General features: G+C 51.9%; 3 protein-coding genes across 4 annotated transcripts in view; 1 reads left to right on the top strand and 2 right to left on the bottom strand.

The window, feature by feature from the left end:
* The first annotated feature begins 749 nt into the window (after positions 1–749).
* On the top strand, positions 750–7,470 carry ppid (peptidylprolyl isomerase D). 2 transcript variants are annotated; one of them, XM_079745157.1, is made up of 10 exons: positions 750–905; positions 1,895–2,035; positions 2,726–2,832; positions 3,834–4,022; positions 4,404–4,526; positions 4,818–4,924; positions 5,163–5,310; positions 5,443–5,529; positions 5,903–5,945; positions 7,331–7,434. In XM_079745157.1, exons 1-10 carry the CDS (start codon positions 821–823, stop codon positions 7,417–7,419), a joined length of 1,119 nt encoding a protein of 372 aa, XP_079601283.1. In that variant the 5' UTR covers positions 750–820; the 3' UTR covers positions 7,420–7,434. The 2 variants fall into 2 exon arrangements, with proteins under 2 accessions (XP_079601283.1, XP_079601284.1); XM_079745158.1 differs by lacking the exons at positions 750–905; positions 1,895–2,035 and adding an exon at positions 2,375–2,383 and having other exon boundaries at positions 7,331–7,470.
* On the bottom strand, positions 6,908–19,536 carry etfdh (electron transfer flavoprotein dehydrogenase). The gene is made up of 13 exons (XM_079745156.1): positions 19,384–19,536; positions 18,615–18,770; positions 16,636–16,865; positions 15,798–15,879; positions 14,817–14,935; positions 13,026–13,103; positions 12,382–12,528; positions 11,195–11,335; positions 9,859–10,002; positions 9,379–9,550; positions 8,747–8,929; positions 8,364–8,585; positions 6,908–8,079 (listed from the first exon to the last, which is right to left on the bottom strand). Exons 1-13 carry the CDS (start codon positions 19,424–19,426, stop codon positions 7,916–7,918), a joined length of 1,881 nt encoding a protein of 626 aa, XP_079601282.1. The 5' UTR covers positions 19,427–19,536; the 3' UTR covers positions 6,908–7,915.
* Positions 19,537–21,729: 2,193 nt separating this feature from the next.
* rxfp1 (relaxin family peptide receptor 1) overlaps positions 21,730–25,522 on the bottom strand; it is a gene marked incomplete at both ends in the record, with an annotated part of 51,327 nt that continues 47,534 nt past the window's right edge. The window contains one exon of the mRNA XM_079744829.1: positions 21,730–22,196. Coding sequence (XP_079600955.1) covers positions 21,730–22,196 — 467 coding nt within the window. The remainder of the gene's footprint in view (positions 22,197–25,522) is intronic.

Raw genomic sequence — 25,522 nt, 5'->3', positions numbered from 1 at the left:
TATTATTACTTTTGGTATTATTTGTAGAGAATAAAGCTGCAAAAACACTTTGACTAAAGGAATAGTCGTATGAAGAGGCTCTGCTTCCTTTGTGTTTCAGAAACCTCCTGTCAGACAGCAGTGGAAGAGAGAGCTGCAAACACTGATCTCTACAATAAAACATGTTCCTCTGAAACACATCGTCCGATGATATGACTCTAACAGGCCGACTCCAGATGGAGATAAACACATAGAATCGTGTTCCAACATGACAGACTATGGCCAATCAGCAGCAGGTCATGGGGGTCGCAGTGAGAGACGATACAAGATGGACCGACTTCTGATTACCATGGAAACCTGTAAGCCAGATCCAGATCAGGTCAGAGGCCCCTGCTCCGGTATCAAACAGAAGTAAATGGTCTGGAAATGGCTCTGTAATCCAGCCGGGGGTGTGGGGCTGATAGCTGGCCTCACAGACCTCCTATCTGTCCTGTGGAGATGGGTCCAGGGCTCTGGCTAATTAATCCCAACATCTCATTTTATACTGCTGATACTCACCAGGAGAACACATTGGACCGCCGACTCTTGAGAGTCAGGTTCAAATGACAACCAAACTGTAGCATGTGTTACATAGTACTGAATAATTAACCACAATATAATATATTTATAAGGACGGTATCCAAAATGGTAATTGACGCCGCTAGAGGGCCCTCTACGCTCGTTTCTTCCTATCGCGAGACTTGCAGCTCCTCGTGAGTTAGTGTGCGCTCCTGTTACCGGCTCCTGTGTTAGCATTAGCACTCTGTTACCTCAGTCTGTACCTGTCTTGTCTCTCGTCAAAATGTCTCACGCCATCCCGAGCAACAAGCCGTCCAACCACGAAAACCCGCGGGTCTTCTTTGACGTAGACATCGGCGGAGAGAGAGGTCGGAACATTTAAACACTCGTAGCTAAGCTAGCCATTGCCAACCGCTAACTTCCTGGCGGATGTTAGCGGTTTGCATGGCTAGCTTAGCATAGCATAGCTTAGCATCCTCTATTTCCCACTGAGAGACTCTTGAAGCTCTTCATTCATTCACAGGACGGGCTAATAAAGTGAGACCCTACGCTAGATACCAGTTATAAATAAATAAATATATAATGTGTGTGTATATCTATATATGTATGTATATATATATATATTATGTGTATATATATAATGTATATATATTTATATTATATTTAAACAGTGATAGCTGATGATCGGATGTGTTCATGGGTCATACCCGAGGTCAAAGGTGAATCAGATTCTCTGTGGTCTGATGGACGGAACCACGTGGTGTCCATCCACAGCTTCGGCAGGACATGAGGAGGAGGTCCGGTGGGACAAGTCCTCATGATGAAGTCCACAAAGTTCTCATGGTGAGGGCCACCAGGTCCTCACCATGAGGATCACCTAGTTCAAGGTTCTGTCACTCCGACCTCAGTCCCGTCTGTTACCTGAGGTTCTGCTGCTTAATGTTAATAACTATCTGTGAGTATATAATAACTCATTTCTAATGAGGATCTGCCGTCAGTCTGCCAAAGACTTAAATCCATTTAACAGAAGTATGGCCGGATGATAATCTCGTGATGCATTACAATTTATTTCTGAAGCGTATATACGGATATGACGTGTATGAGTACTGACTGGTACAGTTTCACTCCCTTAACTGATTCTGTACGGCGCTGTGTGTCCGTACGTCTGTAGGGCGCTGTGTGTAGGGGGCTGTATAAATAGAGCTCAAAGACAAATGACCAACCGTTCTGTACCGTCTCCTAACAATGAGGTCATCATGTCCTGTCCGATGGGGGCGTGGTCCCGGTACGATGTCCAGCCCCCCGCCAACATGGCCGCCAGAGCTCTCTGATGTTTTTTGTTTGTTTTTTGTTCCAGCGGGCCGAATCGTTCTGGAGCTGTTCGCCGACGTCACGCCCAGAACAGCGGAGAACTTCCGCGCTCTCTGCACCGGGGAGAAGGGCGAGGGGAAGGCCACCGGGAAGCCGCTGCACTTCAAGGCCTGCCCCTTCCACCGCAGTGAGTAGCGTTCAACACACTGTAGCGTTCAACACTGCTCCACTACCAAACCTTTAGCGCCCCTTCCACCGCAGTGAGTAGCGTTCAACACACTGTAGCGTTCAACACTGCTCCACTACCAAACCTTAAGCGCCCCTTCCACCGCAGTGAGTAGCGTTCAACACACTGTAGCGTTCAACACTGCTCCACTACCAAACCTTAAGCGCCCCTTCCACCGCAGTGAGTAGTGTTCAACACACTGTAGCGTTCAACACTGCTCCACTACCAAACCTTTAGCACCCCTTCCACTGCAGTGAGTAGCGTTTAAAACTGCTCCACTACCAAACCTTTAGCGCCCCTTCCACCGCAGTGAGTAGCGTTCAACACTGCTCCACTACCAAACCTTTAGCGCCCCTCTACCGCAGTGAGTAGCGTTCAACACATTGTAATTTCAACGCACTGTTCAAGTGTGTTTGTCTTAAGTACCTCGGTACGGTCAGTATTTAAGTTACTGTTCCATGAACCAGCCGGCCTGCACACCTTGGTAACACCACTGCTGTGGTTTCAATGGAGAAGGTAACCAGGAGCCATCCTCTCAAGGTTGTCGGGAACATCGACAGGAAACGCTTGATGTCCATTGAACACGGTCGGGTGTAAAAAGCGGTAACCATGGTTACTAACCCCCTGGTCTCCCCCCCCCCCCACCCCCAGTCATCAAGAGCTTCATGATCCAGGGAGGGGATTTCTCCAACCAGGACGGGACGGGTGGCGAGAGCATATACGGAGAGAAGTTTGAAGATGAGAACTTCCACTACAAGGTAAGGTTGTGTCCTTTGACCTCAGCTGAGGTCTGACCCTAACCCACCGCCTCCCCGTCTCACTGCCATGTTCTCGCCTCATATGAAGCAGCTTCTAGTCTACTGGCTGACGTAGTCCTCTAGTCTGGGCCCTCGACCCTTCATATGCAGCAGTCGAACTCCGCCCCCTCTCCTAGCTAAGTCAGCGCTAACTCCACCCCCTCTCCTGGCGAAGCTAGCGCTAATTCCGCCCCCTCCTAGCGAGCCCAGCGCTAACTCCGCCCCTTCTCCTGGCGAAGCTAGCGCTAACTCCGCCCCTTCTCCTGGCGAAGCTAGCGCTAACTCCGCCCCTTCTCCTAGTGAAGCCAGCACTAACTCCACCCCCTCCTAGTGAATACAGCGCTAACTCCGCCCCCCTCTCCTAGTGAAGCCAGCACTAACTCCGCCCCCTCCTAGTGCTAACTCCGCCCCCTCCTAGCGAATCCAGCGCTAACTCCGCCCCTCTCTCCTAGTAAAGCCAGCACTAACTCCGCCCCCTCTCCTGGCGAAGCTAGCACTAACTCCACCCCCTCCTAGCGAATCCAGCGCTAACTCCGCCCCTTCTCCTGGCGAAGCTAGCGCTAACTCCGCCCCTTCTCCTGGCGAAGCTAGCGCTAACTCCGCCCCTTCTCCTAGTGAAGCCAGCACTAACTCCACCCCCTCCTAGTGAATACAGCGCTAACTCCGCCCCCCTCTCCTAGTGAAGCCAGCACTTACTCCGCCCCCTCCTAGTGCTAACTCCGCCCCCTCCTAGTGAATCCAGCGCTAACTCCGCCCCTCTCTCCTAGTAAAGCCAGCACTAACACCGCCCCCTCTCCTGGCGAAGCCAGCACTAACTCCACCCCCTCCTAGCGATTCCAGCGCTAACTCCGCCCCCTCTCCTAGTGAGGCCAGCACTAACTCCGCCCCTCCTAGTGAATCCAGCACTAACTCCGCCCCCTCTCCTAGTGAAGCCAGCGCTAACTCCGCCCCCTCTCCTGCAGCACGACCGGGTGGGTCTGCTCAGCATGGCCAACGCGGGGCCCAACACCAACGGCTCCCAGTTCTTCATCACCACGGTGGCCACGCCCCACCTGGACGGGAAGCACGTGGTGTTCGGCCAGGTGCTGCGCGGCCTGGGCCTCGTCAAGACCCTGGAGGCCACGGAGACCAGGGACGACACGCCCGTCAAGGTACCGCCACGACCCCCACTGACCCCCACTGACCTGTCGGGGTACGACCTTCAACCCCCACGGACCTCTCAGGGTATGACCTTTAACCTCCACGGACCTCTCAGGGTATGACCTTCAACCCCTACTGACCTGTCGCCGTGCGACCTTTAACCCCCACCTCTGACCCCCACTGAACTGTCAGGGTATGACCCTTAACCCCCACTGACCTGTCGGGGTACGACCTTCAACCCCTAATGACATGTCGGGGTATGACCTTTAACCCCCACTGAGCTGTCAGGGTACGACCTTTGGCCCCCACTGAGCTGTCGGGGTACGACCTTTATCCCCCACTGACCTGCCAGGGTACGACCTCTGACTTGTGACCTCTGACCTGTCTTCCAGCCGTGCGTCATCGCAGACTGCGGTGAGCACCGGGACGGGGACGACTGGGGCGTGTCTCCGAGCGACGGCTCCGGCGACGCCCACCCAGAGTTCCCAGAGGACTCTGAGGTGGACTTCAAAGACGTACGTATGGAGGGGGGGTCTTCATACCAATTAGGGGGTCCTAGGTATGGGGGAGAGGTCTTCATACCTATGGGGGGGTCTTCATAGGTCTTAGGTTAAGGAACAGAAGCTGTTGGGTCCTCATCCAGATTGAACCTCTGCTGAGGTTTCAGCCATCTTCAAAGTGGACTAAATCTTGTTTCCTCCTCCCTGGATCCAACAACAAAGTCCAGGTTGCTAGGGGGCGGTGTTGCTAGGGGGCGGTGTTGCTAGGGGCCGGTGTACTGATGCTGCCATGTGGTGTGGTTCCAGGTGGACAAGGTGCTCGCCGTGGCCGAAGACATCAAGAACATCGGAAACACCTTCTTCAAGAAGCAGGACTGGGCCTCGGCCACCAGGAAGTACTCCAAGGCCCTGAGGTGAGACTCCTCCTCCTCTGGTCGACAGCTGACCACTGATTGGTTGTTGATGCGTTCTAAACCCTGTAAGGCTCTAGCGGGGGGGGGGACGACACTTTAAAGTCCACGACATTACTGGTGAAGAACACCTCCCACCATGAAGACATGAAGCCTCGGGTGAATAAGCCGGTGTGCCCTGATGGAGCGGGCGGAGCCAGAGGTCAGGACCTGACTGGGGGGGCGGGGTTGTGGTCCTCAGGTACCTGGAGGTGAGCGGGGAGGTGGTGGAGGAGGACGAGGAGCTGCAGAGGAAGCTGGAGCCCACCGCGCTGAGCTGCACCCTCAACAAGGCCGCCTGCCAGCTGAAGCTCTGCCTCTGGCAGGAGGCGCTGGACAGCTGCAACCAGGTGGGCCTTGGGAGACCAGGGAAGACCAGGGGGGGCTAGAGGGGGGCGGGGACTGGAGGGACCAGGTGACCTAGGGGGACCCCCAGGTGAGACCAGGTGTAGCTGATGAGCCGTCCTTGTTCTGAGCCTCAGGTGCTGGAGCTGAACGAGTCCAACACCAAAGCCCTGTTCCGCCGGGCCCAGGCCTGGCAGGGCCTCAAGGACCTGGACAAGGCCATGGTGAGGACCTCACACACACCTACACACACCTACAACAGCATGGTGGAGACTGGTCTGTACTGTAGAGACAGGTCTGTACTGTAGAGACTGGTCTGTACCGCAGAGACTGGTCTGTACTGTAGAGACAGGTCTGTACCGTAGAGACAGGTCTGTACTGCAGGTAGAGACAGGTTTGTACTGGTAGAGACTGGTCTGTACTGTAGAGACTGGTCTGTACTGTAGAGACTGGTCTGTACTGTAGAGACAGGTCTGTACTGCAGGTAGAGACTGGTCTGTACTGGCAGAGACAGGTCTGTACTGCAGGTAGACAGGTCTGTACTGGCAGAGACTGGTCTGTACTGCAGACTGACTCCTGAGTGTTTTCCCTCCACAGGCGGATCTGAAGAAAGCTCAGGAGATATCACCTCAAGACAAAGGTAAGGCCCTGAGCCCCCTTAACCTCCCCTTTAATACCTGAGCCCCCTTAACCCTTTAGTAGCTGACCCTCCTGCAGTGCATCCTGGGACTAGCCCCCAGGGAGCTGGTAGTGTTTCTGTCTCAGCCTATGAGGCCGTTACCGCACCGCTCGTTAGAGATCCCCTCTAACGACCTGGTTTGATGAGCTCCTGAAGTAGTGTGGGATCATCACCGTTTAGAGGTAAACCAGGCAGAAATCCTGTTTGTACCAGTTAAAGTTTCAGGTCTTTTTTTTTTTTTTCATTGCTTGGAATTTGAATCAAACCGGTCTGTAGAACACGCACATCAGCGCTTCGGATGTTATTTTTTGAAGTATTGAAAGAAAAGCCTGACGGACATTTTGGGTCCAAGAGGCGGACATGTTCAACATGTCAGATAAGACATGTCACCAAGTTTAGAGTTTAAATCCATCAGGGGGCTGCTTTAACTTGGACCGGGAGCTGTAGCGCCCCCTATGGGAACTCCAGCACCAAACCTTTTGTAGAGCTGCAAATAGGTCATTGTGAAACCTTGATGCAGTCAGACTCCTAGAATACCCAGAGGTACCCACTGGGAATACCACACAATACCCAGAGTTACCCACTGGGAATACCACACAACTCCCAGCGGTACCCACTGGGAATACCACACAATACCCAGAGATACCCACTGGGAATACCACACAATACCCAGAGGTACGCACTGGGAATACCACACAACACCCAGAGGTACCCACTGGGAATACCACACAATACCCAGAGGTACCCACTGGGAATACCTCATAATACCCAGGTAAGGTCTGTGTGGACACTAGTGGATCTAGACATCAGGTTCTCGGTGTTAAGGGTTAGCAGTGTTTAGGGTTCTCCGAGTTACGGTGTATTAAGCTTTGAGTTCTCTGGGTATGAGCATTGTTGGGAACAAGTAGTGAACAAAACCAAAATAACATGAGATATTTTAATGCAGAAATGGTTTCATATCACATGTTAACCTTCAGATCTTTACATGGACTCCAAGAGGAAGTCTAAACTAGAGTGGATCTGGTACCGATACCAGTTTCGGATATGCCTCTGAATTCGCCTAAAATGCCGTATCGGGTATTGGCGAGTACGCAAGTCTAGGCGCCGATCGGATACCATCACATGACTCCTTATTATAATTATTGATTTTAAATTATCTAGTACTGAAAAAATTAAAAAGGTAGACAGTAAGTGGAACCAACCATACATTACTGTCACCGTAAGAGAACCCTTGGCTCACAACAGGTGCTGGTGGCAGGTACAATGCTGAATGCTGTTTCGGTTTATACTGGGATTATACAGGGATTGAGCAACCAATGAAACGCTTCCTCCTGTGTGTTTTGCAGCGATCGCGGGCGAGATGAAGAGAGTCCAGGTCAGCTTGAAGGAAGAGAAGGAGAAGGAGAAGAAGATCTATGCCAAGATGTTTGCATGAACCTCACCCCTTCACCTGTGTCGAGGGGTCTGAACTTCACCCCTTCACCTGCGATGGAGTCTGAACTTCACCCCTTCATCTGTGTGAAGGGGTGAACTTCACCCCTTCATCTTTGCGATGAGGTGAAGTTAACCTCTTCATCTGTGTGAAGAGGTGAAGTTAACCTCTTCATCTGTGTGAAGAGGTGAAGTTAACCTCTTCATCTGTGTGAAGGGGTGAACTTCACCCCTTCACCTGTGGAGGAGTTTGACCTAGTGTGTACCTGCGGTGCTTAATTTATTCCTGTGATGTTCAGCCCTCCCTCCCATACTGTATTGTTTTCTACAAGTTCACTGACGTGTTCTCCGCTCCAAAGGGACTCGTGAAATAAACCATCAGCACCAGCCGCATTCCGCTTATATGTTCTTAACGCAATATATTACAGTCCTGCTGAGGCTCCGATCCACCCCCTCAGGGGTCATGTGTAGGCACGGTTAGTATCGACCAATCAAAAGGTTCACATCCCGTTGTAGGCGGGGCCTCCGCTGCCCTCCGGCACCACCCAGTTGATGTTCTGGCTGGGGTCCTTGATGTCGCACGTCTTGCAGTGGACGCAGTTCTGGGCGTTGATCTGCAGCCGCATCCCGGCGCCGTCGTCAGTGGGGACGTACTCGTACACGCCTGGGAGAGGGGGTCAAAGGTCACGGGTTAAAGGTCACAGGGTCGTACACGCCTGAGGGGGTCAAAGGTCACAGGGTTGTACACGCCTGAGGTGAGGGTCACAGGGACGTACACGCCTCGGGGGAGGGGCAAAGGTCACAGGGTCGTACATGCGTGAGGGGGTCAAAGGTCATGGTGACGTACTAGTACACGCCTGGGAGAGGGTCAAAGGTCGCGGGGTGGTCTAAGTGCCGGTCTACCTCCTGTCGGTCTAAATCCTGTCGGTCTAAATCCTGTCCCTCTACCTGCGGGGCAGAAGCGCTGCTCGGGCCCGTCGTAGAGGGCCAGGTTGTGCTCCACCGGCACGCTGTCGTCCCTCAGTGTGAGGTGGGCGGGCTGGTCGCCCTCGTGGTTGGTCCCGCTCAGGGCCACCGACGACAGCAGGTCGAAGCTCAGCTTGCCGTCGGGCCGGGGGTACTCGATGGGGGTGCACTCCTTGGCCGGCTTCAGCTGGTCGGAGTCCAGACCTGCCGGGGGGGGTGGAGAGGGAAGGGGAGGCTGTTGCTATAGTAACACGTCTGGCTCAGCCCTGGGCTCCGTGTTGAGTCCCTCCCACACTTCTGAACCGTCAGAATAAGATCTGCTTTAGTGTGAGTGCCGCCCCCTGGTGGTGGGGAGGTGGACCTACCGCAGTGCTTCAGGGTCCAGGGTTCCTTGCCCCTCAGGATCCAGTAGAAGATGCCGGTGTAGACCATGCCCCCGTACAGACCCAGGTAGTTGTGGAAGGAGGGCCGGATGTTCCTCACCGCGTGGAGCTCCTTCCACACCCACGACGCCTTCAGGCTCTCAGCGTACTCCGGGACGTGGAGACCTGGGGGGGGACCAGTGAGACCAGTCAGACCAGGGGCACAGAGGGACCAGGTAATTGGTCGACATTGGGTTTCTCTAGCGGTAGCGAGTTCATCATCATTGAAGAAACGACCCAAAAGTGTTCATAAGATTCATTCAAATCAACAACCTGCCTCAGTGCTGCAATAAAGTACACTTACTGAGTAACTCAACATATCGAGGAGCTCATTTCTCTGTTGAACACGAGATAGTTTTCTTGTAGGCGAGATCTACAGTGAAGGAACTTTCCGTGATACAAAGGGAGCGGAGGAGGAACCAGGAGAAGAAACGGCATGGGAGAGTCACTCCTCTCCTCAGAAATGTTCTTTGAAGCTCTGCGGCCACAAGCAGCGAGATATGGATCAAAGGAACGGGATCCTCAGTACGCCCAAGATGGGGGGGAGGAGGTACCTGAGGAGGGGGAGGAGTTACCTGCGGAGGGGGCGGAGTCCTCCTCCAGCACGGCCAGCCGGGGGAACACGGCCTCGGCAGCCAGCATGCCGCTCTTCATGGCCGTGTGTGTCCCTTTGATCTTGGGGACGTTCATGAAGCCAGGGCTGCAGCCAATCAGGATGCCTCCTGGGAAGGTCAGCTCTGGGATGGACTGAAGGGGTCAGAGGTCACAGGGTCATCCCGGGCAGACGACCTCTCTCACCCCAGCTGCTAACCCTCACCTGTCCTAGATGGACAGCTGGGTATGGATCAGTGGTTCTACTGACTGGTTAGACCTCAGTGGGGGTTCTATTGACTGGTTAGACCTCAGTGGTGGTTCTATTGACTGGTTAGACCTCAGTGGGGGTTCCATTGACTGGTTAGACCTCAGTGGGGGTTCCATTGACTGGTTAGACCTCAGTGGGGGTTCTACTGACTGGTTAGACCTCACTGGGGGTTCTACTGACTGAATAGACTCACCTGGACCCCACCCTCGTTGAGTGCCCGCGCCCCGTAGCCAATGCGCTCACCCCCCTCCAGGGTGGGGGCGACGAACGGGTGGTGCTTCCACCGCTGGAACTCTCTGAAAGGACTCAGGTAGGGGTTGGAGTAGTCAAGACCCACCTGGGGAATACAGAACCAACACATCAACACCGGGGAACCAACACATCAACACTGAAGAACCAACACATCAACACGAGGAACCAACACATCAACACCGAAGAACCAACACATCAACACTGAAGAACCAACACATCAACACGAGGAACCAACACATCAACACTGAAGAACCAACACATCAACACCGGGGAACCAACACATCAACACTGAAGAACCAACACATCAACACTGAAGAACCAACACATCAACACTGAAGAACCAACACATCAACACTGAAGAACCAACACATCAACACCGAAGAACCAACACATCAACACCGAGGAACCAACACATCAACACTGAAGAACCAACACATCAACACTGAGGAACCAACACATCAACACGAGGAACCAACACATCAACACTGAAGAACCAACACATCAACACTGAAGAACCAACACATCAACACCGAAGAACCAACACATCAACACCGAGGAACCAACACATCAACACCGGGGAACCAACACATCAACACTGAAGAACCAACACATCAACACGAGGAACCAACACATCAACACTGAAGAACCAACACATCAACACCGAAGAACCAACACATCAACACTGAAGAACCAACACATCAACACCGAAGAACCAACACATCAACACTGAAGAACCAACACATCAACACGAGGAACCAACACAACAACACTGAAGAACCAACACATCAACACTGAAGAACCAACACATCAACACCGGGGAACCAACACATCAACACTGAAGAACCAACACATCAACACTGAAGAACCAACACATCAACACGAGGAACCAACACATCAACACTGAAGAACCAACACATCAACACTGAAGAACCAACACATCAACACTGAAGAACCAACACATCAACACGAGGAACCAACACATCAACACTGAAGAACCAACACATCAACACTGAGGAACCAACACATCAACACCGGGGAACCAACACATCAACACTGAAGAACCAACACATCAACACTGAGGAACCAACACATCAACACCAGGGAACCAACACATCAACACCGAAGAACCAACACATCAACACTGAAGAACAAAGAAAGATACCTTGGAACCAACACTAGAACTGTGGTTTGGGGCGGATCTCTATTTATTTACAGATCTTAAGATGGAGGGGGGGGACCCTGAGAACCCCTCCACGACCCCTGACCCCCAGACTCACCACGAAGCCCAGGGCCACCAACGGCTCGCCCTCGTTGAGGTGGTAGAGGAAGGAGCCCCCGTAGGTGTGTCTGTTGAGCGGCCAGCCCACCGAGTGCTCCACCCGGCCCGGGCGCCACTTCTCCGGACGCACCACCCACACCTGGAGAACCAGGCAGCACACAGGAAGCAGGCAGCACACAGGAAGGCGTCAGCACACAGGAAGCAGGCAGCACACAGGAAGGGGTCAGCACACAGGAAGCAGGCAGCACACAGGAAGGGGTCAGCACACAGGAAGCAGGCAGCACACAGGAAGGGGTCAGCACACAGGAAGCAGGCAGCACACAGGAAGGCGTCAGCACACAGGAAGCAGGCAGCACACAGGAAGCAGGCAGCACACAGGAAGGGGGCAGCACACAGGAAGCAGGCAGCACACAGGAAGGGGTCAGCACACAGGAAGCAGGCAGGAAGGGGTCAGCACACAGGAAGTAGTCAGCACACAGGAAGGGGTCAGCACACAGGAAGGGGTCAGCACACAGGAAGCAGGCAGCACACAGGAAGGGGTCAGCACACAGGAAGCAGGCAGCACACAGGAAGGGGTCAGCACACAGGAAGCAGGCAGCACACAGGAAGCAGGCAGGAAGGGGTCAGCACACAGGAAGCAGGCAGCACACAGGAAGGGGTCAGCACACAGGAAGGGGTCAGCACACAGGAAGCAGGCAGCACACAGGAAGGGGTCAGCACACAGGAAGGGGTCAGCACACAGGAAGGGGTCAGCACACATGAAGCAGGCAGCACACAGGAAGTGGTCAGCACACAGGAAGGGGTCAGCAAAAACAGGAAGTAGTCAGCACACACAGGAAGCAGTCACAGAGGAAGCAGTCAGCACGCACAGGTAGAGCAGAGAGGCTCTAGAGAGCAGAGCAGCACTTACATGAACAGTGTTGGCATGACTACATGTAGGGTGAGGATAAAGGGGTGAGGGTGAAGATGATGGGGTGAGGGTGAAGGGTGGAGTGGGTGAGGATGAAGGGGTGAGGGGGTGAAGGTGAACATGAAGGGGTGAGGGTGAAGGGTGGAGGGGTGAGTGGGTGAGGATAAAGGGGTGAGGGTGGAGGGGAGAGGATAAAGGGGTGAGGGTGGAGGGGAGAGGATAAAGGGGTGAGGGGTGAAGGTGAACATGAAGGGGTGAGGGGGTGAGTGCTGTACCTCCTTGAGTCCGATGGCGTAGGTCTGAGGCTCACAGTTCTGCCGCAGGTTGAAGCGCTGGTAGAGCTGCTTGGCCAGATGGCCGTGGCAGCCCTCCCCGAACAGAGTGACCTGGGCGTGCAGCTCCATGCCCCGCTCAAAGGTGTCCTGGGGAGAGGCAGACTTCAACTACCACCCCACCATCTGCCCTGGGGCCATCTGCCCACATCCCTGGAAGAGGACCCTCCTCTTAAAGGTCCCATGGCGTGCCACCGGGTGTGGTGTGATTAGCCTCTACAAGCCGTTTTGGAAATCTGCCCCTTATGACATCACAGGTGGGCGTGTCCACCTAGATGTGCGACGGATAGATGAGCAACGTTTGCTACACTCCACTTGGTAGGCTGGCAGGCTGATCTATCCAGCACACATCTAGGTGGACACGCCCACCAGTGATGTCATAAGGGGCAGATTTCCAAAACGGCTTGTAGCGGCTAATCACACCACACCTGGTGGCATGCCATGGGACCTTTAAGAGGCCAGAGGGCAGCAGACAGGAACAAGACTTCCACCACAAACAGGTTCACTGGTAAAGGCTGAAATTAGAGGGGGGGGAGACGAGGGGTGAGGAGAGAGGGGGGTGAGGGGGAGGGGGTCAGAAGACGTACCTTAGGAGAGCCGTCCTTAGCGATGCCCACGTCGTTGGTGGCGATGCCTTTAACGCTCCCGTCCTCATGGAACAGAACCTGGGGAGCAGAGAGCAGGGTCACCACGGGGACCCAGCCACCTCCACCCAGCCACCTCCACCCAGTACACCTCCACCCAGTACACCTCCAACCACCACACCACCACCCAGCCACCTCCAACCAGCACATCTCCAACCACCACACCTCCACCCAGCCACCTCCACCCAGCACACCTCCACCCACCACACCTCTAACCACCACACCTCCACCCAGCCACCTCCACCCACCACACCTCCACCCAGCACACCTCCACCCACCACACCTCCACCCACCACACCTCCACCCAGTACACCTCCACCCACCACACCTCCACCCAGTACACCTCCACCCAGTACACCTCCAACCAGCACACCACCACCCAGCACACCACCACCCAGCCACCTCCACCCACCACACCTCCACCTCCACCCAGTACACCTCCACCCAGCCAGCCACCTCCACCCACCACACCTCCACCCAGACACCACCACCCACCACACCTCCACCCAACCACCTCCACCCAGTACACCTCCACCTAGCACACCTCCACCCAGCAATCAATCACTTTTATTTAAACAGGTACAAATTCATTGAGATTAAAATCTTGACTATGTATGAAAATAAAAAATATATATCACAGTTCAAATAAAAAATAAATAAACCGTGACAGACAAAATGAATACACCTGGCTGTTATCAAAAATAGAAATTTACAAGCAGGTGCATTTTCCGAGAGAACTAGCTTCCCTGTCCTTCAGCATTACTCTGAACTCCCCTAAGGTAACCCGCTCCGACAGCTTCAGGTGCTTTCGTACAGAGTTCCAGGCAGAAGAAGCAGCATATTTAAAGGCCTTTTTCCCTAACTCAGTTCTAGCTCTGCGCACCAACATCCGTAACACATCTGTAGAGTGTAAACCATAATTACCTTTGTTTGCAGACATGTTAATAAGACGAATTAACATGTCTCCTATTTATGACACATATATGAGGGGACCAGTCCCATGAGACGCTTATAAATAAAAAACAACCAGTGCGAGAGTCTGTGTACAGAGAGTGATGGATATTCTCCAGTGGCATATAGGGTGCAATGATGGACACGATTTCCACAGCCAGTTAAAAATCGCAGAGCATAATGCTAGACAGTATCCAATCTTCTGAGGTACTGGTCAGGTGCGTTCATAAATAGCAGGTCCCCATAATCTAACAATGGTAAAAAGGTTGCAGTGAACGAATGTTCCCTGGCCTGCATTGTGAAGCATGATTTATTTCTAAAAAAGAAACCTAATTTAATTTTCAATTTGGAAGTTTTTCAATTTGAAGTTTGAAGACAAATATTCATCAATAATAAAACCCAGGTATTTGTTCAAATCGACCCTGTCAATTTCGACCTTGTGGGTTGTTTAAAGCTTTGGCAGATTTTTGGGTAGCTCTTTACCATTTGAAAAAATACGTAATTTTGTTTTCTGTATTTTAAACCAATTTAAATTCATCCAGCTGTGACTGTAAAACATCCAAAGCAGACTACAGGAAATAAAAAGTTCATCTGCACAGAAATGACAGGCAGCATTGGACATTTTGTCACAAAGATTGTTTACATATATTGAGAACAACAGTGGCCCTAGTATGGAACCCTGGGGCACGCCCTTTGACACCACACCTCCACCCACCACCACCCCTCTCTTCCGCACAAACAACACAATCTAGGCGGGGCGTGATTCACGGGTGTAGCGGTCACCTCTGCGGCGGCGTAGCCCGGGTACAGCTCCACCCCCAGCTCCTCCGCCTGCTCCCCCAGCCAGCGCACCAGGTTCCCCAGACGCACGATGTAGTTCCCGTGGTTGTTCATGGGCAGACCTGGGGGGGGGTCAGACCACATCAGGGGGGGGTCAGACCATATCAGGGGGTCAGACCACATCAGGGGGGGGTTCAGACCACATCAGGGGGTCAGACCACATCAGGGGGTCAGACCACATCAGGGGGGGGTTCAGACCACATCAGGGGGTCAGACCACATCAGGGGGTCAGACCACATCAGGGGTTCAGACCACATCAGGGGGTCAGACCACATCAGGGGGTCAGACCACATCAGGGGGGGGTTCAGACCACATCAGGGGGTCAGACCACATCGGGGGGGGGTCAGACCATATCAGGGGTGGGTCAGACCACATCAGGGGGTCAGACCACATCAGGGGGTCAGACCACATCAGGGGGGGGTTCAGACCACATCAGGGGGTCAGACCACATCAGGGGGGGGTTCAGACCACATCAGGGGGTCAGACCACATCAGGGGGTCAGACCACATCAGGGGGTCAGACCACATCAGGGGGTCAGACCACATCAGGGGGTCAGACCACATCAGGGGGTCAGACCACATCACAAAGGACCAGGGCAACCAGCATTTATACACTCCGCATCTATAGATATGTTATATATAAATATCTCTACATAAAGATATCTAAAGATATGTTATCTATAGATACCTCTATATAAAAATATCTAGATATGTTTTCTATAGATATCTCTATATAAAGATCTATAGATATATGTTTTATAGAGATATCTATATATAAAGATGTTTCTCCGTGTTATATTTAACAGCTGCTGTAAAACTGACATGTTTTTTATTCAATCTCATAAATACGTAGATCAATGGATAAATAAAGTCTTAGAACATGAATCCTTTCAGAGGGGCTGTAGAGGGGGATGGGAGGCCCTACCTGGCAACATGGGGACCGGAATCCTGTGCTTCTCCGTCAGGATGCTGAAAATATCCTCAGTGACTGGAGTGTGGAGGGGGGCCTGAGAGAGAGAGACAGAGAGAGAGAAAGAGAGAGAGAGTGAGAGAGAGAACGAGAGGGAGCGAGAGAGAGAGAACGAGAGAGAGAGAACGAGAGAGAGAGAGACAGAGAGAGAGAGAGAGAACGAGAGGGAGCGAGAGAGAGAGAGAGAGAATGAGAACGAGAGAGAAAGAGAGAGAGAGGGTGGGAGAGAGAGAGAGAGAACGAGAGGGAGCGAGAGAGAGAGAATGAGAACGAGAGAGATAGAACAAGAGGGAGAGAGAGAGAGAACGAGAGGGAGAGAGAGAGAGAGAATGAGAGGGAGAGAGAGAGAGAGACAGAGAGAGAGAGAGAGAGAACGAGAGGGAGCGAGAGAGAGAGAGAGAATGAGAACGAGAGAGAACGAGAGAAAGAGAGAGAGAGGGAGGGAGAGAGAGAGAGAACGAGAGGGAGCGAGAGAGAGAGAATGAGAACGAGAGAGAAAGAGAGAGAGAGAGAGAGAGAGAGAGAGAGAACAAGAGGGAGAGAGAGAGAGAACGAGAGGGAGAGAGAGAGAGTGAATGAGAACGAGAGAGAACGAGAGAAAGAAAGAAAGAAAGAAAGAAAGAAAGAAAGAGAGAGAGAACGAGAGAGAGAGAACAAAAGAGAAAGAGAGAGAGAGAAAGAAAGAGAGGAGGAGACAGAGAGGAGGGAGATATTAATAGAGAAATTAAATATCTCTATTTAATTTCTCTATTAATATCATAAGCAGAGAGACACAAGGGGTGAGGGGACTCACCCCTCTCTCCTTCCAGTCGGGCAGCAGCTCGTTGAGGGCGCTGGGCTCCAGACAGGCCCCTGAGAGGGTGTGGGCTCCGATCTGAGACGCCTTCTCCACCACGCACACCCGCACCTCCCGCTCCTGCGCCAGCGCCAGCTGCTTCAGCCGGATGGCGGCCGAGAGGCCGGCGGGCCCTGCCCCCACCACCACCACGTCCGCCTGGTCCGCGAAGCGCTCCATCTCCGTCCCTGCAGCAAGCACCGCGCCCGCGTCCTGTTAGGGTGACTGGCCGCGTTTCACTTTGAGCGCATGCATGCGCGAGACCTGAGAACATCCGCCGGAACTAGTCAGAAACACGCCAGGGTCCCGCCACGTCAGGTCGGACCCAGGTGCACGCAGTTTGAACAGGCATAGTTTGGGAGAGGGCACGCCTCTTCGGAAGGAGCTATGCCATTTCTCCCTTGGGAAATTCCACGAGGTAATTACAACCAACTAGGGCAACGTTTTGACTCCCCTCATGTTGAGGGGAGTTTCTTATGTCCGCATTATTTGAGACCATGTGCACAGAAAAGCAGACGGAGGGAGTTACCCTGGAGCTCCCGCGGGTTTTTAAAGCCATGTTACATGTCTGATAGGGAAGTTATCACCAGCATTTCTGACGTTTTTTTCCCCCAGGATGCATTATGTTATGCGAGGCAACGCAACGCGCCTACTCTTTAGGAACACTGAAGGGTTCATCCATGCCTTGCTTAAAGGCAAAGACCATCGAGAGGGTTGGAACCAGCAGACGGACCGAGAGCAGTCCTAACCGTAGCCATGGGAACCGTTGCCATATATATATATTTCTATACCTGCACTTACATTCAGGGGATTTAGCAGAAGCTTTTATCGATAACGACTTACGATAAGTACATCTGTCAGAAGAGAAACAACAATATATCGCTGTCGGTACAGTAAGGAGGTTCATAGAACCAAGTGCCAAGCACTAACAATCACTATGTTATCACATTTAAGAACTATAACTAAGTGCGAGGTACAGTACGTGCCTACATTAAGTGCCAGGACGAAGAGCATACAATAAGTAGGAGGGGTGAACTCTGAGCAAGCAAACAGCATCGGGACTTTTAACTATACATGTATTCACTCCGCTTTACAGGTGTTTTAATAACCGTTAATGTTATTCACAGTATTTATGTAGCTTAGATTGCAACAAACTTTGCAACACAACGACAAACCTGTTTACAGACATAACATTTGAATTGAATTATGAATGGTCGTCAGAAGAGGACGAAGGGAAGGAAAGAAGCCTGGATACTTCAGCGCAAACCTTCAGGTGCGGATCTATTCGTGTTGGCGGAGCCAAATAAATCATTACATAAACAAAGAAATCATAATCTGTTGTTGCTTATTACTGTTAACTAATAAATGGTGCTTGTAGAACTGTTGTATAAAAGCAATATCACACTCGAGGTCGTGCTGTTGTACTGATATTCTGATATTCAGTGCAACAGCACGACCTCGAGTGTGATACTGCTTATATCTATATACATATAGATCTATATCTCTCTATATACATATAGATCTATATCTCTCTACATACATATAGATCTATATCTCTCTATATATAGATCTAGATATATAGCTCTATATCTATATACATATAGCTCTATATCTATATACATATAGCTCTATATACAGATAGCTCTATATACACATAGATCTATATCTCTCTATATACAGATCTATATCTCTATATACAGATAGATCTATATCTCTATATACAGATAGATCTATATCTCTATATATAGATCTTTATCTCTATATATAGATCTATATCTCTATACATATAGATCTATATCTCTCTATATACAGATCTATATCTCTCTCTATATATATAGATCTATTTCTCTCTATATATAGATCTAGATATATACATATCTAGATCTATATCTCTCTATATACAGATCTATATCTCTCCCTCAGGGGGAGGTCCTCACCCTCCCAGCGGGGGTCCTGGTCCCGGGGGTGGATGCTGTAGTGGGTGGTGATCTTGGGGGCGTCGCTGCTGGCCCAGCGGTGGGCGGTGGGCCGGACCCCCGCGGCCCCGGGGTCCAGACGGGGGCCCCTTCTCAGGGCCCGGACACATCGCCCTGCTGTGGGGGGGGACACAGCTTCAGAACCAGATCCAATCGGACTAGACCCCCGCTCCCCTCATCGTGCTATAACGGACGGTGATATACACGATAAACTATATAAACACGTGTTATAACTAACGTAGTAGAGGCTACACAGTAGTGCTACATTTCAAGCTCCACCTTGGCAAAACAAACTCCACCTCAATAACAAATCAAACTCCCGATAAAGCGTGCGGAAGGGAGGAATGGCGACGTCATGAAATCCCAGCTCCGCAGCGCGGTCAGACAGCTGTCGGGAGACTTCGTCAGATCTGCTTCACGTGTACAGCGACCACACTGACGTCACGCTGCAAGGACACCTCCGTGACCCGGTCCTGGTGACCTTTGACTCACAACCTCCTTGACCCGGTCCTGCTGACTTTTTAGCCACAACCTCCTTGACCCGGTTCTGCTGACCTTTCACCCACATCCAGATCCTCGCTCCAGGGCTCTTCCCACCCCCGATTACTGATCCCTGATTGGTCGGGTCAACGGGAGGACTGGCGGATGTGACCCCGGTCTAACTCAAACCTTTAACCCTGAGTGTAGCAGCTAGAGCTAGAGCTGTAGAGCTAGCCGAGCTATCACTCACCATGAAGCCAGTATCTGCCGGCGGGAAACATGGTTGACGTCATCTCACTTCTTCATCAGCAGGGGGTCTTCATCAGGAACCGTCAGATGAACTTTATAAACTAGGCAGAGGTGGACACCATCCTACTTTACAAAACGATCCTCCTTACGAAACATGGGTGATAACACACCGCTGCGCCTGCGCACCAACCCGGCGTCACAGTGGCGTCGACCAATCAGAGTTCAGTATATCGTTAAAGGGTCCGCTTCCTTTAGTTTAGTTCTGTAACTCTGGTTGTATCCATAACCTTTTATTTCTCCCGCACAACATTATTCATATCAACATGTAAGTTAGTTATCTTAGACAAGGAACAATAGTAAAGTCATCAGCAACATTTAGATGATTAATAAGAGCACAGGCATTGAGTATATATATAGATATAGATATAAAATAAATGGGTAAATAATGATAACAACGTGATTAGGGTATATGAGAGAAAATAGAGTTATGGTTTGGACTACAGTTAGGGTTTAATCCCTCCTGGTCAGAGGACTGCAGCCGGACCGAGGATCTGACCCCCAGTCAGCCCCGGGACGTGGTCTCTGTCCTGGGCCTGGTCTGACCCCCAGTCAGCCCCGGGACGTGGTCTCTGTCCTGGACCTGGTCTGACCCCTAGTCAGCCCCGGGTCGTGGTCTCTGTCCTGGGCCTGGTCTGACCCCCAGTCAGCCCCGGGTCGTGGTCTCTGTCCTGGACCTGGTCTGACCCCCAGTCAGCCCCGGGACGTGGTCTCTGTCCTGGGCCTGGTCTGACCCCCAGTCAGCCCCGGGACGTGGTCTCAGTCCTGGACTGAGGATCTGTTCAGTAGAACCTCAGGAGGGAAGAGGGGTCTGCTTCACCACAACAATAAAATAACGTCTGGCCTCATGTTAACGTTCATATTCAGTCAGAATTTTTTTTTTATTATTATTTTTCTTTTTTAAATTGATATATTTATATATATATATATATTTTATACTATCGTTTTCACTTATATTATCATTTATTTTCACTGTACTATTGTATTAAAATTGTACTGCTGTATTTTATACTGTTCTGTTAAGCACCTTGCATTGCAACTTTGCACGAAAGGCGCTATATAAATAAAGTTTGTTTTGTATGGTATTGCATATTGGTAAACTGAAAGCAGCAGACAGCAGGGGGCAGAGCCCTGACTGGAGCCCAGAGCTCAATCACAACACAGGGGAACGCAAACACACAACCTTTAACGACATATTCAAACGTTACCCATTTATTACACAAAGAAATGTTTGGCCTCAAATGTTTTTGAAATAAATGAGTAATTTCATAGACTTGACACCCATACAGACAACACATTCAGACAGTAATACTGGCAGTAAAGACACAACAGTGTTCTAGTTATCACCACTCCTACACACAAACCACTCAGCTCAGTAACAATGTACAGAGGGAACATGATATGTACAATCAGAGTAGAAACCATTTACCAGCCCTCGAGATGGGGGGGGGGAGGGAAGGAGGGAGGAGGGAGATAAGGGCTGAGGGTTTATGTCGCCCTCAGTAAACACAGTGTTACACTCAAGGCTTGTACGTTTATTACAAATGCTGCTGTCAGGAAATGCTTCAGTAAAATCTAACCGCTCATTTCGTCTATTGTTGCCCCACCATGGAGTATGAAGATGAGTGCTGGTTAACCGGTTCAGTCCGACGCCTCCTGACCCACATGCATCTCACCCCCACGGGACTGCTCTCTCAAACCCATTTCACGCAGATTTTTAAAGCAGTTCATCCCAAACCGTTCTGAGTCACGTCAATCACAGCGCCTCGAATTGAAGTGGACGTTTACAAAACCACACACACATTGTGGCGATTGGCTCGGGCGGAGCGGTTCTGTGGGTCCCGTGGGGACGGCTGAGCAGAGTTCACCTCCTCTGTGCGGCGGAGAACGGTCGTGTTTTTATTTTTCAATCTCGCTCTCTGATGGCTCAATCTGGAGCAGAACGGAAACACCGGAGTCGTTTTATTTTCTCTTTGTCTAGCGGTAGTGAGGGTCGTTTGGTGGTCTTGATGGCTGAACGCGGTCGGTTTCTGCGTCATGTTTCTAAGCCGTTCACGTTGTTTCGAATGTTCACAAAAGCAGCTGTGTGCACATCCCACCTTCTGGCCAGGTGCGGGAGGAATAACGTAACGTTGAGTGAAAGAAATGCAACGTCCGCAGCACTGCTTCAGGTTGTTGAGGACCATGGAGGACCTTGGAGAAGGTTTGTAGAGTGAGTCTGACTCACGGCCCCTGAGCCAAACACCTCCAAGCTCTCTCAACACCGCGCCCCCCTCGTGACGTCACCGTGTCACAGGGCGGGGCTTGTGGTGGCTCCTCCCCCTCCCAGCGCGGGGGGGAGAGGGTCCTGGAGGGGGTCTAGGAGGGGGTCTAGGAGTAGGGGGTGGTTCCCTGGGGGAGTCGTCTGGATCTGGTTTGGATGAAGGATCTGGAGGTTCTGCTGGAGGTGGACCTCATAGGGAGGGGAGACCTGGACCGGGTCCTGGGGCGGGAGCTGGACCTTCTCGGGGGGGTTGGTCTGGACCTCCGGGGGCGTGGGGGGGGGGGGGCTGTTCTCCTGCAGCGGCCACATCTCCTGCCAGGTCAGGGAGGGGTGGTGGGTGGACGGGGCCCCCAGCAGGGGCCTCTGCTGCCGGTAGTTGGACCAGACGCGGACCAGGGTCTCCTTGAAGGGCCGCGTGGTCAGGGTGTAGAGGATGGGGTTCAGGGCACTGTTGATGGGCAGGATGAAGATCACCACCCAGGAGCAGATAGTACCTGGGGGGGAGAGAGAGGGGAGGGAGAGAGGGGGGGAGAGAGAGGCGGGGGGGGGAGAGAGGGAGGGAGGGAGAGGGAGGGGGGAGGGAGGGGAGAGAGGGAGGGAGGGAGAGGGAGAGAGAGGGGGGAGAGAGAGAGCGGGGGAGAGAGAGGGGGAGAGAGCGAGGGGTGGGGGAGAGAGAGGGGAGAGGGGGGGAGAGAGGGGGGGAGGGAGGGAGGGGGGGAGGGGGAGAGAGAGAGGGAGGGAGGGAGGGCGAGAGAGGGGGGGAGGGGGAGAGGGGGGGCGGAGAGAGGGAGGGAGGGAGAGGGAGGGGGAGAGAGAGGGAGAGAGAGGGGGGAGAGAGAGAGAGCGGGGGAGAGAGAGGGGGAGAGAGCGAGGGGTGGGGGAGAGAGAGGGGAGAGGGGGGGAGAGAGGGAGGGAGGGAGGGGGGGAGGGGGAGAGAGAGAGGGAGGGAGGGAGGGCGAGAGAGAGGGGGGGAGAGAGATAGAGGGGAGAGAGAGGGGGAGAGAGCGAGGGGGAGGGGGGGAGAGAGAGGGGAGAGGGGGGGAGAGAGGGGGGGAGGGAGGGAGGGAGGGAGGGGGGGAGGGGGAGAGAGAGAGGGAGGGAGGGAGGGCGAGAGAGGGGGGGAAGGGGAGAGGGGGGGAGAGAGAGGCGGGGGGGGGGAAAGAGGGAGGGAGGGAGAGGGAGGGGGGAGGGAGGGGAGAGAGGGAGGGAGGGAGAGGGAGAGAGAGGGGGGAGAGAGAGAGCGGGGGAGAGAGAGGGGGAGAGAGCGAGGGGTGGGGGAGAGAGAGGGGAGAGGGGGGGAGAGAGGGGGGGAGGGAGGGAGGGAGGGAGGGGGAGAGAGAGAGGGAGGGAGGGAGGGCGAGAGAGGGGGGGAGGGGGAGAGGGGGGGGCGGAGAGAGGGAGGGAGGGAGAGGGAGGGGGAGAGAGAGGGAGAGAGAGGGGGGAGAGAGAGAGAGCGGGGGAGAGAGAGGGGGAGAGAGCGAGGGGTGGGGGAGAGAGAAGGGAGAGGGGGGGAGAGAGGGAGGGAGGGAGGGGGGGAGGGGGAGAGAGAGAGGGAGGGAGGGAGGGCGAGAGAGAGGGGGGGAGAGAGATAGAGGGGAGAGAGGGGGGAGAGAGCGAGGGGGAGGGGGGGGAGAGAGAGAGAGAGAGAGGGAGCGAGGGAGAGAGGGAGCGACAGAGAGAATCAGAAGAAGACGTCAGTGTTAGATGTACACAGCCTGTGATGTCCACATCTATATTGTAGTGGTGTCTGTCCCGGCCCAAGATCAAAGTCAGAGTAGTTTAAATTATAAAGTTTAATGTGAAACATTTCAACCAGCTTGTAGCTCAAAACAATGGCGTGCACAGGGGTGTTGCCCAGTTAACTAACCATTAGGGATGTAACGGTTACCGTTGTAACGGTAAACACCGATAAAAATGTTGTCAATAACAATTACCGTTTTCATTTCAAATACAATTAATATCTCGGTGGATAACCGCGCCCGCGGTGTGTAAACCGTGTGCTTAAATCCTTCCCAGCGCTTCATCCGAGTCTCCTGAAGTTGCCTCGCAGGCGCACTGTGTAGCCTTCAACATAATGTTTTTAAGTTTCTTGAAGTTCAAGAAACATGGCGGTAGGAGGAGGCGACAGCGCTCAAGACATCCATTAGCCTTCTAATAGGGATGTGCATTTCTGGCAAAAATACTATCCAATATTCGCTGAGAAGTATTCAAATAATATTCGAAAATGGGTCAATCAAGAACCCCCACGCACGCACGCACACACCTCGGATACACGCTCACACAATGACACAGGGAGAGGCTTTTATGATTTGTATGAAATCAATGTTTATTTCACCAACTGCGCCATAAACATTCCACATCGAAATTATATCAACGTGGGCTTAGGCAGATAGACCTACATGCGCCGAAAACAGATTGCTATTTATGTATTTATTTTGCTGAACACAGCCTGCATGACGGTGAACTAGACACGTCAAAAATATAACTTCACACGGTGTGTCAATTTATTTGTTACCAGCATTCGTAGCGTTGATCAGCAGAGAATAGTCTGCCAAAGACGTTGATCAAAAACCTTTCCTTGACAGCGGTCATTATATGCTTAGCAACGGTGAATTATCAAAAAATTTGAGAAGAGAGAAGAGCCGTGTAATAAATAACGACAGTCATATTCGTTATTCAATATTCTACCTGACTACGACTATTCGACGATCATTGCCCATCCCTTCTACGAGGACTAAGTCTGAAGTATGGGCATATGCCCTCCTCGACTCACGTTGCCCTTCCTAGGAAAAAAATGCAATTTCTTTTTTTTAAATCGTACAATGGATGCAGAATTTCATGTAGGCCTAGATAAAAAAAAAAATCTCCACTCAAAACAATTCATTAAGTAAACGTAGCCTCATTCACTTTGAAACTCTGTTTATGTAGCTGCAGCGCTGCATGCGACCGGCACCTGAGCCTTCACGATATGCCTGCCTAGTGCCTCGACCAAAGAGATTGTCGCGGTTGTCTTGTGAGACGACTGCCTTGACGTTGTCGGAAAAGGTGATTTTGAGATGTATATATAACAAACGGACAATCATCATCAAGTTTGATGAAATGAATTAAAATCTTCATAAATCCAGGCTCAGTTTGCCACGTAACGTTTAGCCTAAATAATTAGACAGCTAGCTAGCTTGCAGACAAGCAGCCCGTTATCACAAAGGTTACTACTTTTTTGGTAGGCAAACTAACTTCATTCTTCTAAGTGAAGCCGAAATGCCCACTGAAAAGAGGCGGATTCAGGAGAGAGAGAGACAATTCAAGGAGGCAGCAAAGAGGAGCACATCACTGCAGGGTTGGCTACAAAAAAGCCAACCAGCAGGTGAGACAGAGACTTTGCATTGTGATAAAGATGACACTGTGTAGGCTAATTGATTCATTAATCAGACTCATATTTTAGCCTACTGATGGCAATTTTTCGTAATTACATTACATTTAAGATGAGGAGCAGCCACAGGCCTCCAGACACGAGGTAAATGTGGACCAGGAGGCACATAGGGCAGGTAGGCCCAAGAGCTGATCACCAAATAGGAGATGAGAGGACCATGCTAGAAAGTACAGGGTTAAAGGACAAACCCGGTGTAAAATGGATCTGGGATATGTTTAATATGATAACGAGTTGGAATGTTCGGTTGGGAGCAAAAAAGCGCGTATAGACGCATTCTTAAATTGGCTGTTTTTAGCTGATTCTACCAAAACGCTATAAACTTGGAACAACGGGGGCATTTGCTATGATAAAAACTAAATCGCTATTTTAAACCACTTAAAAGGCCAGTAG

The sequence above is a fragment of the Pollachius pollachius genome (genome assembly GCF_949987615.1).
Source record: "Pollachius pollachius genome assembly, chromosome: 10".
NCBI classification, from domain to species: domain Eukaryota; kingdom Metazoa; phylum Chordata; class Actinopteri; order Gadiformes; family Gadidae; genus Pollachius; species Pollachius pollachius.
This window is presented reverse-complemented; position numbering and strand designations above follow the sequence as displayed.

Bases quoted from the DNA above. Each gene is read 5' to 3' on its own strand.
- ppid (XM_079745157.1), top strand. From the start codon at position 821: ATGTCTCACGCCATCCCGAGCAACAAGCCGTCCAACCACGAAAACCCG. The intron at 2,833-3,833 runs GTAAGGTTGTGT...CCTCTCCTGCAG, and splicing joins ATGAGAACTTCCACTACAAG to CACGACCGGGTGGGTCTGCT. The intron at 5,311-5,442 runs GTGGGCCTTGGG...TCTGAGCCTCAG, and splicing joins CGCTGGACAGCTGCAACCAG to GTGCTGGAGCTGAACGAGTC.
- etfdh (XM_079745156.1), bottom strand. From the start codon at position 19,426: ATGACGTCAACCATGTTTCCCGCCGGCAGATACTGGCTTCATG. The intron at 13,104-14,816 runs GTGACCGCTACA...TCTGCTCCCCAG, and splicing joins CGGGCTACGCCGCCGCAGAG to GTTCTGTTCCATGAGGACGG. The intron at 12,529-13,025 runs GTACGTCTTCTG...GCCTCTCCCCAG, and splicing joins CTAAGGACGGCTCTCCTAAG to GACACCTTTGAGCGGGGCAT.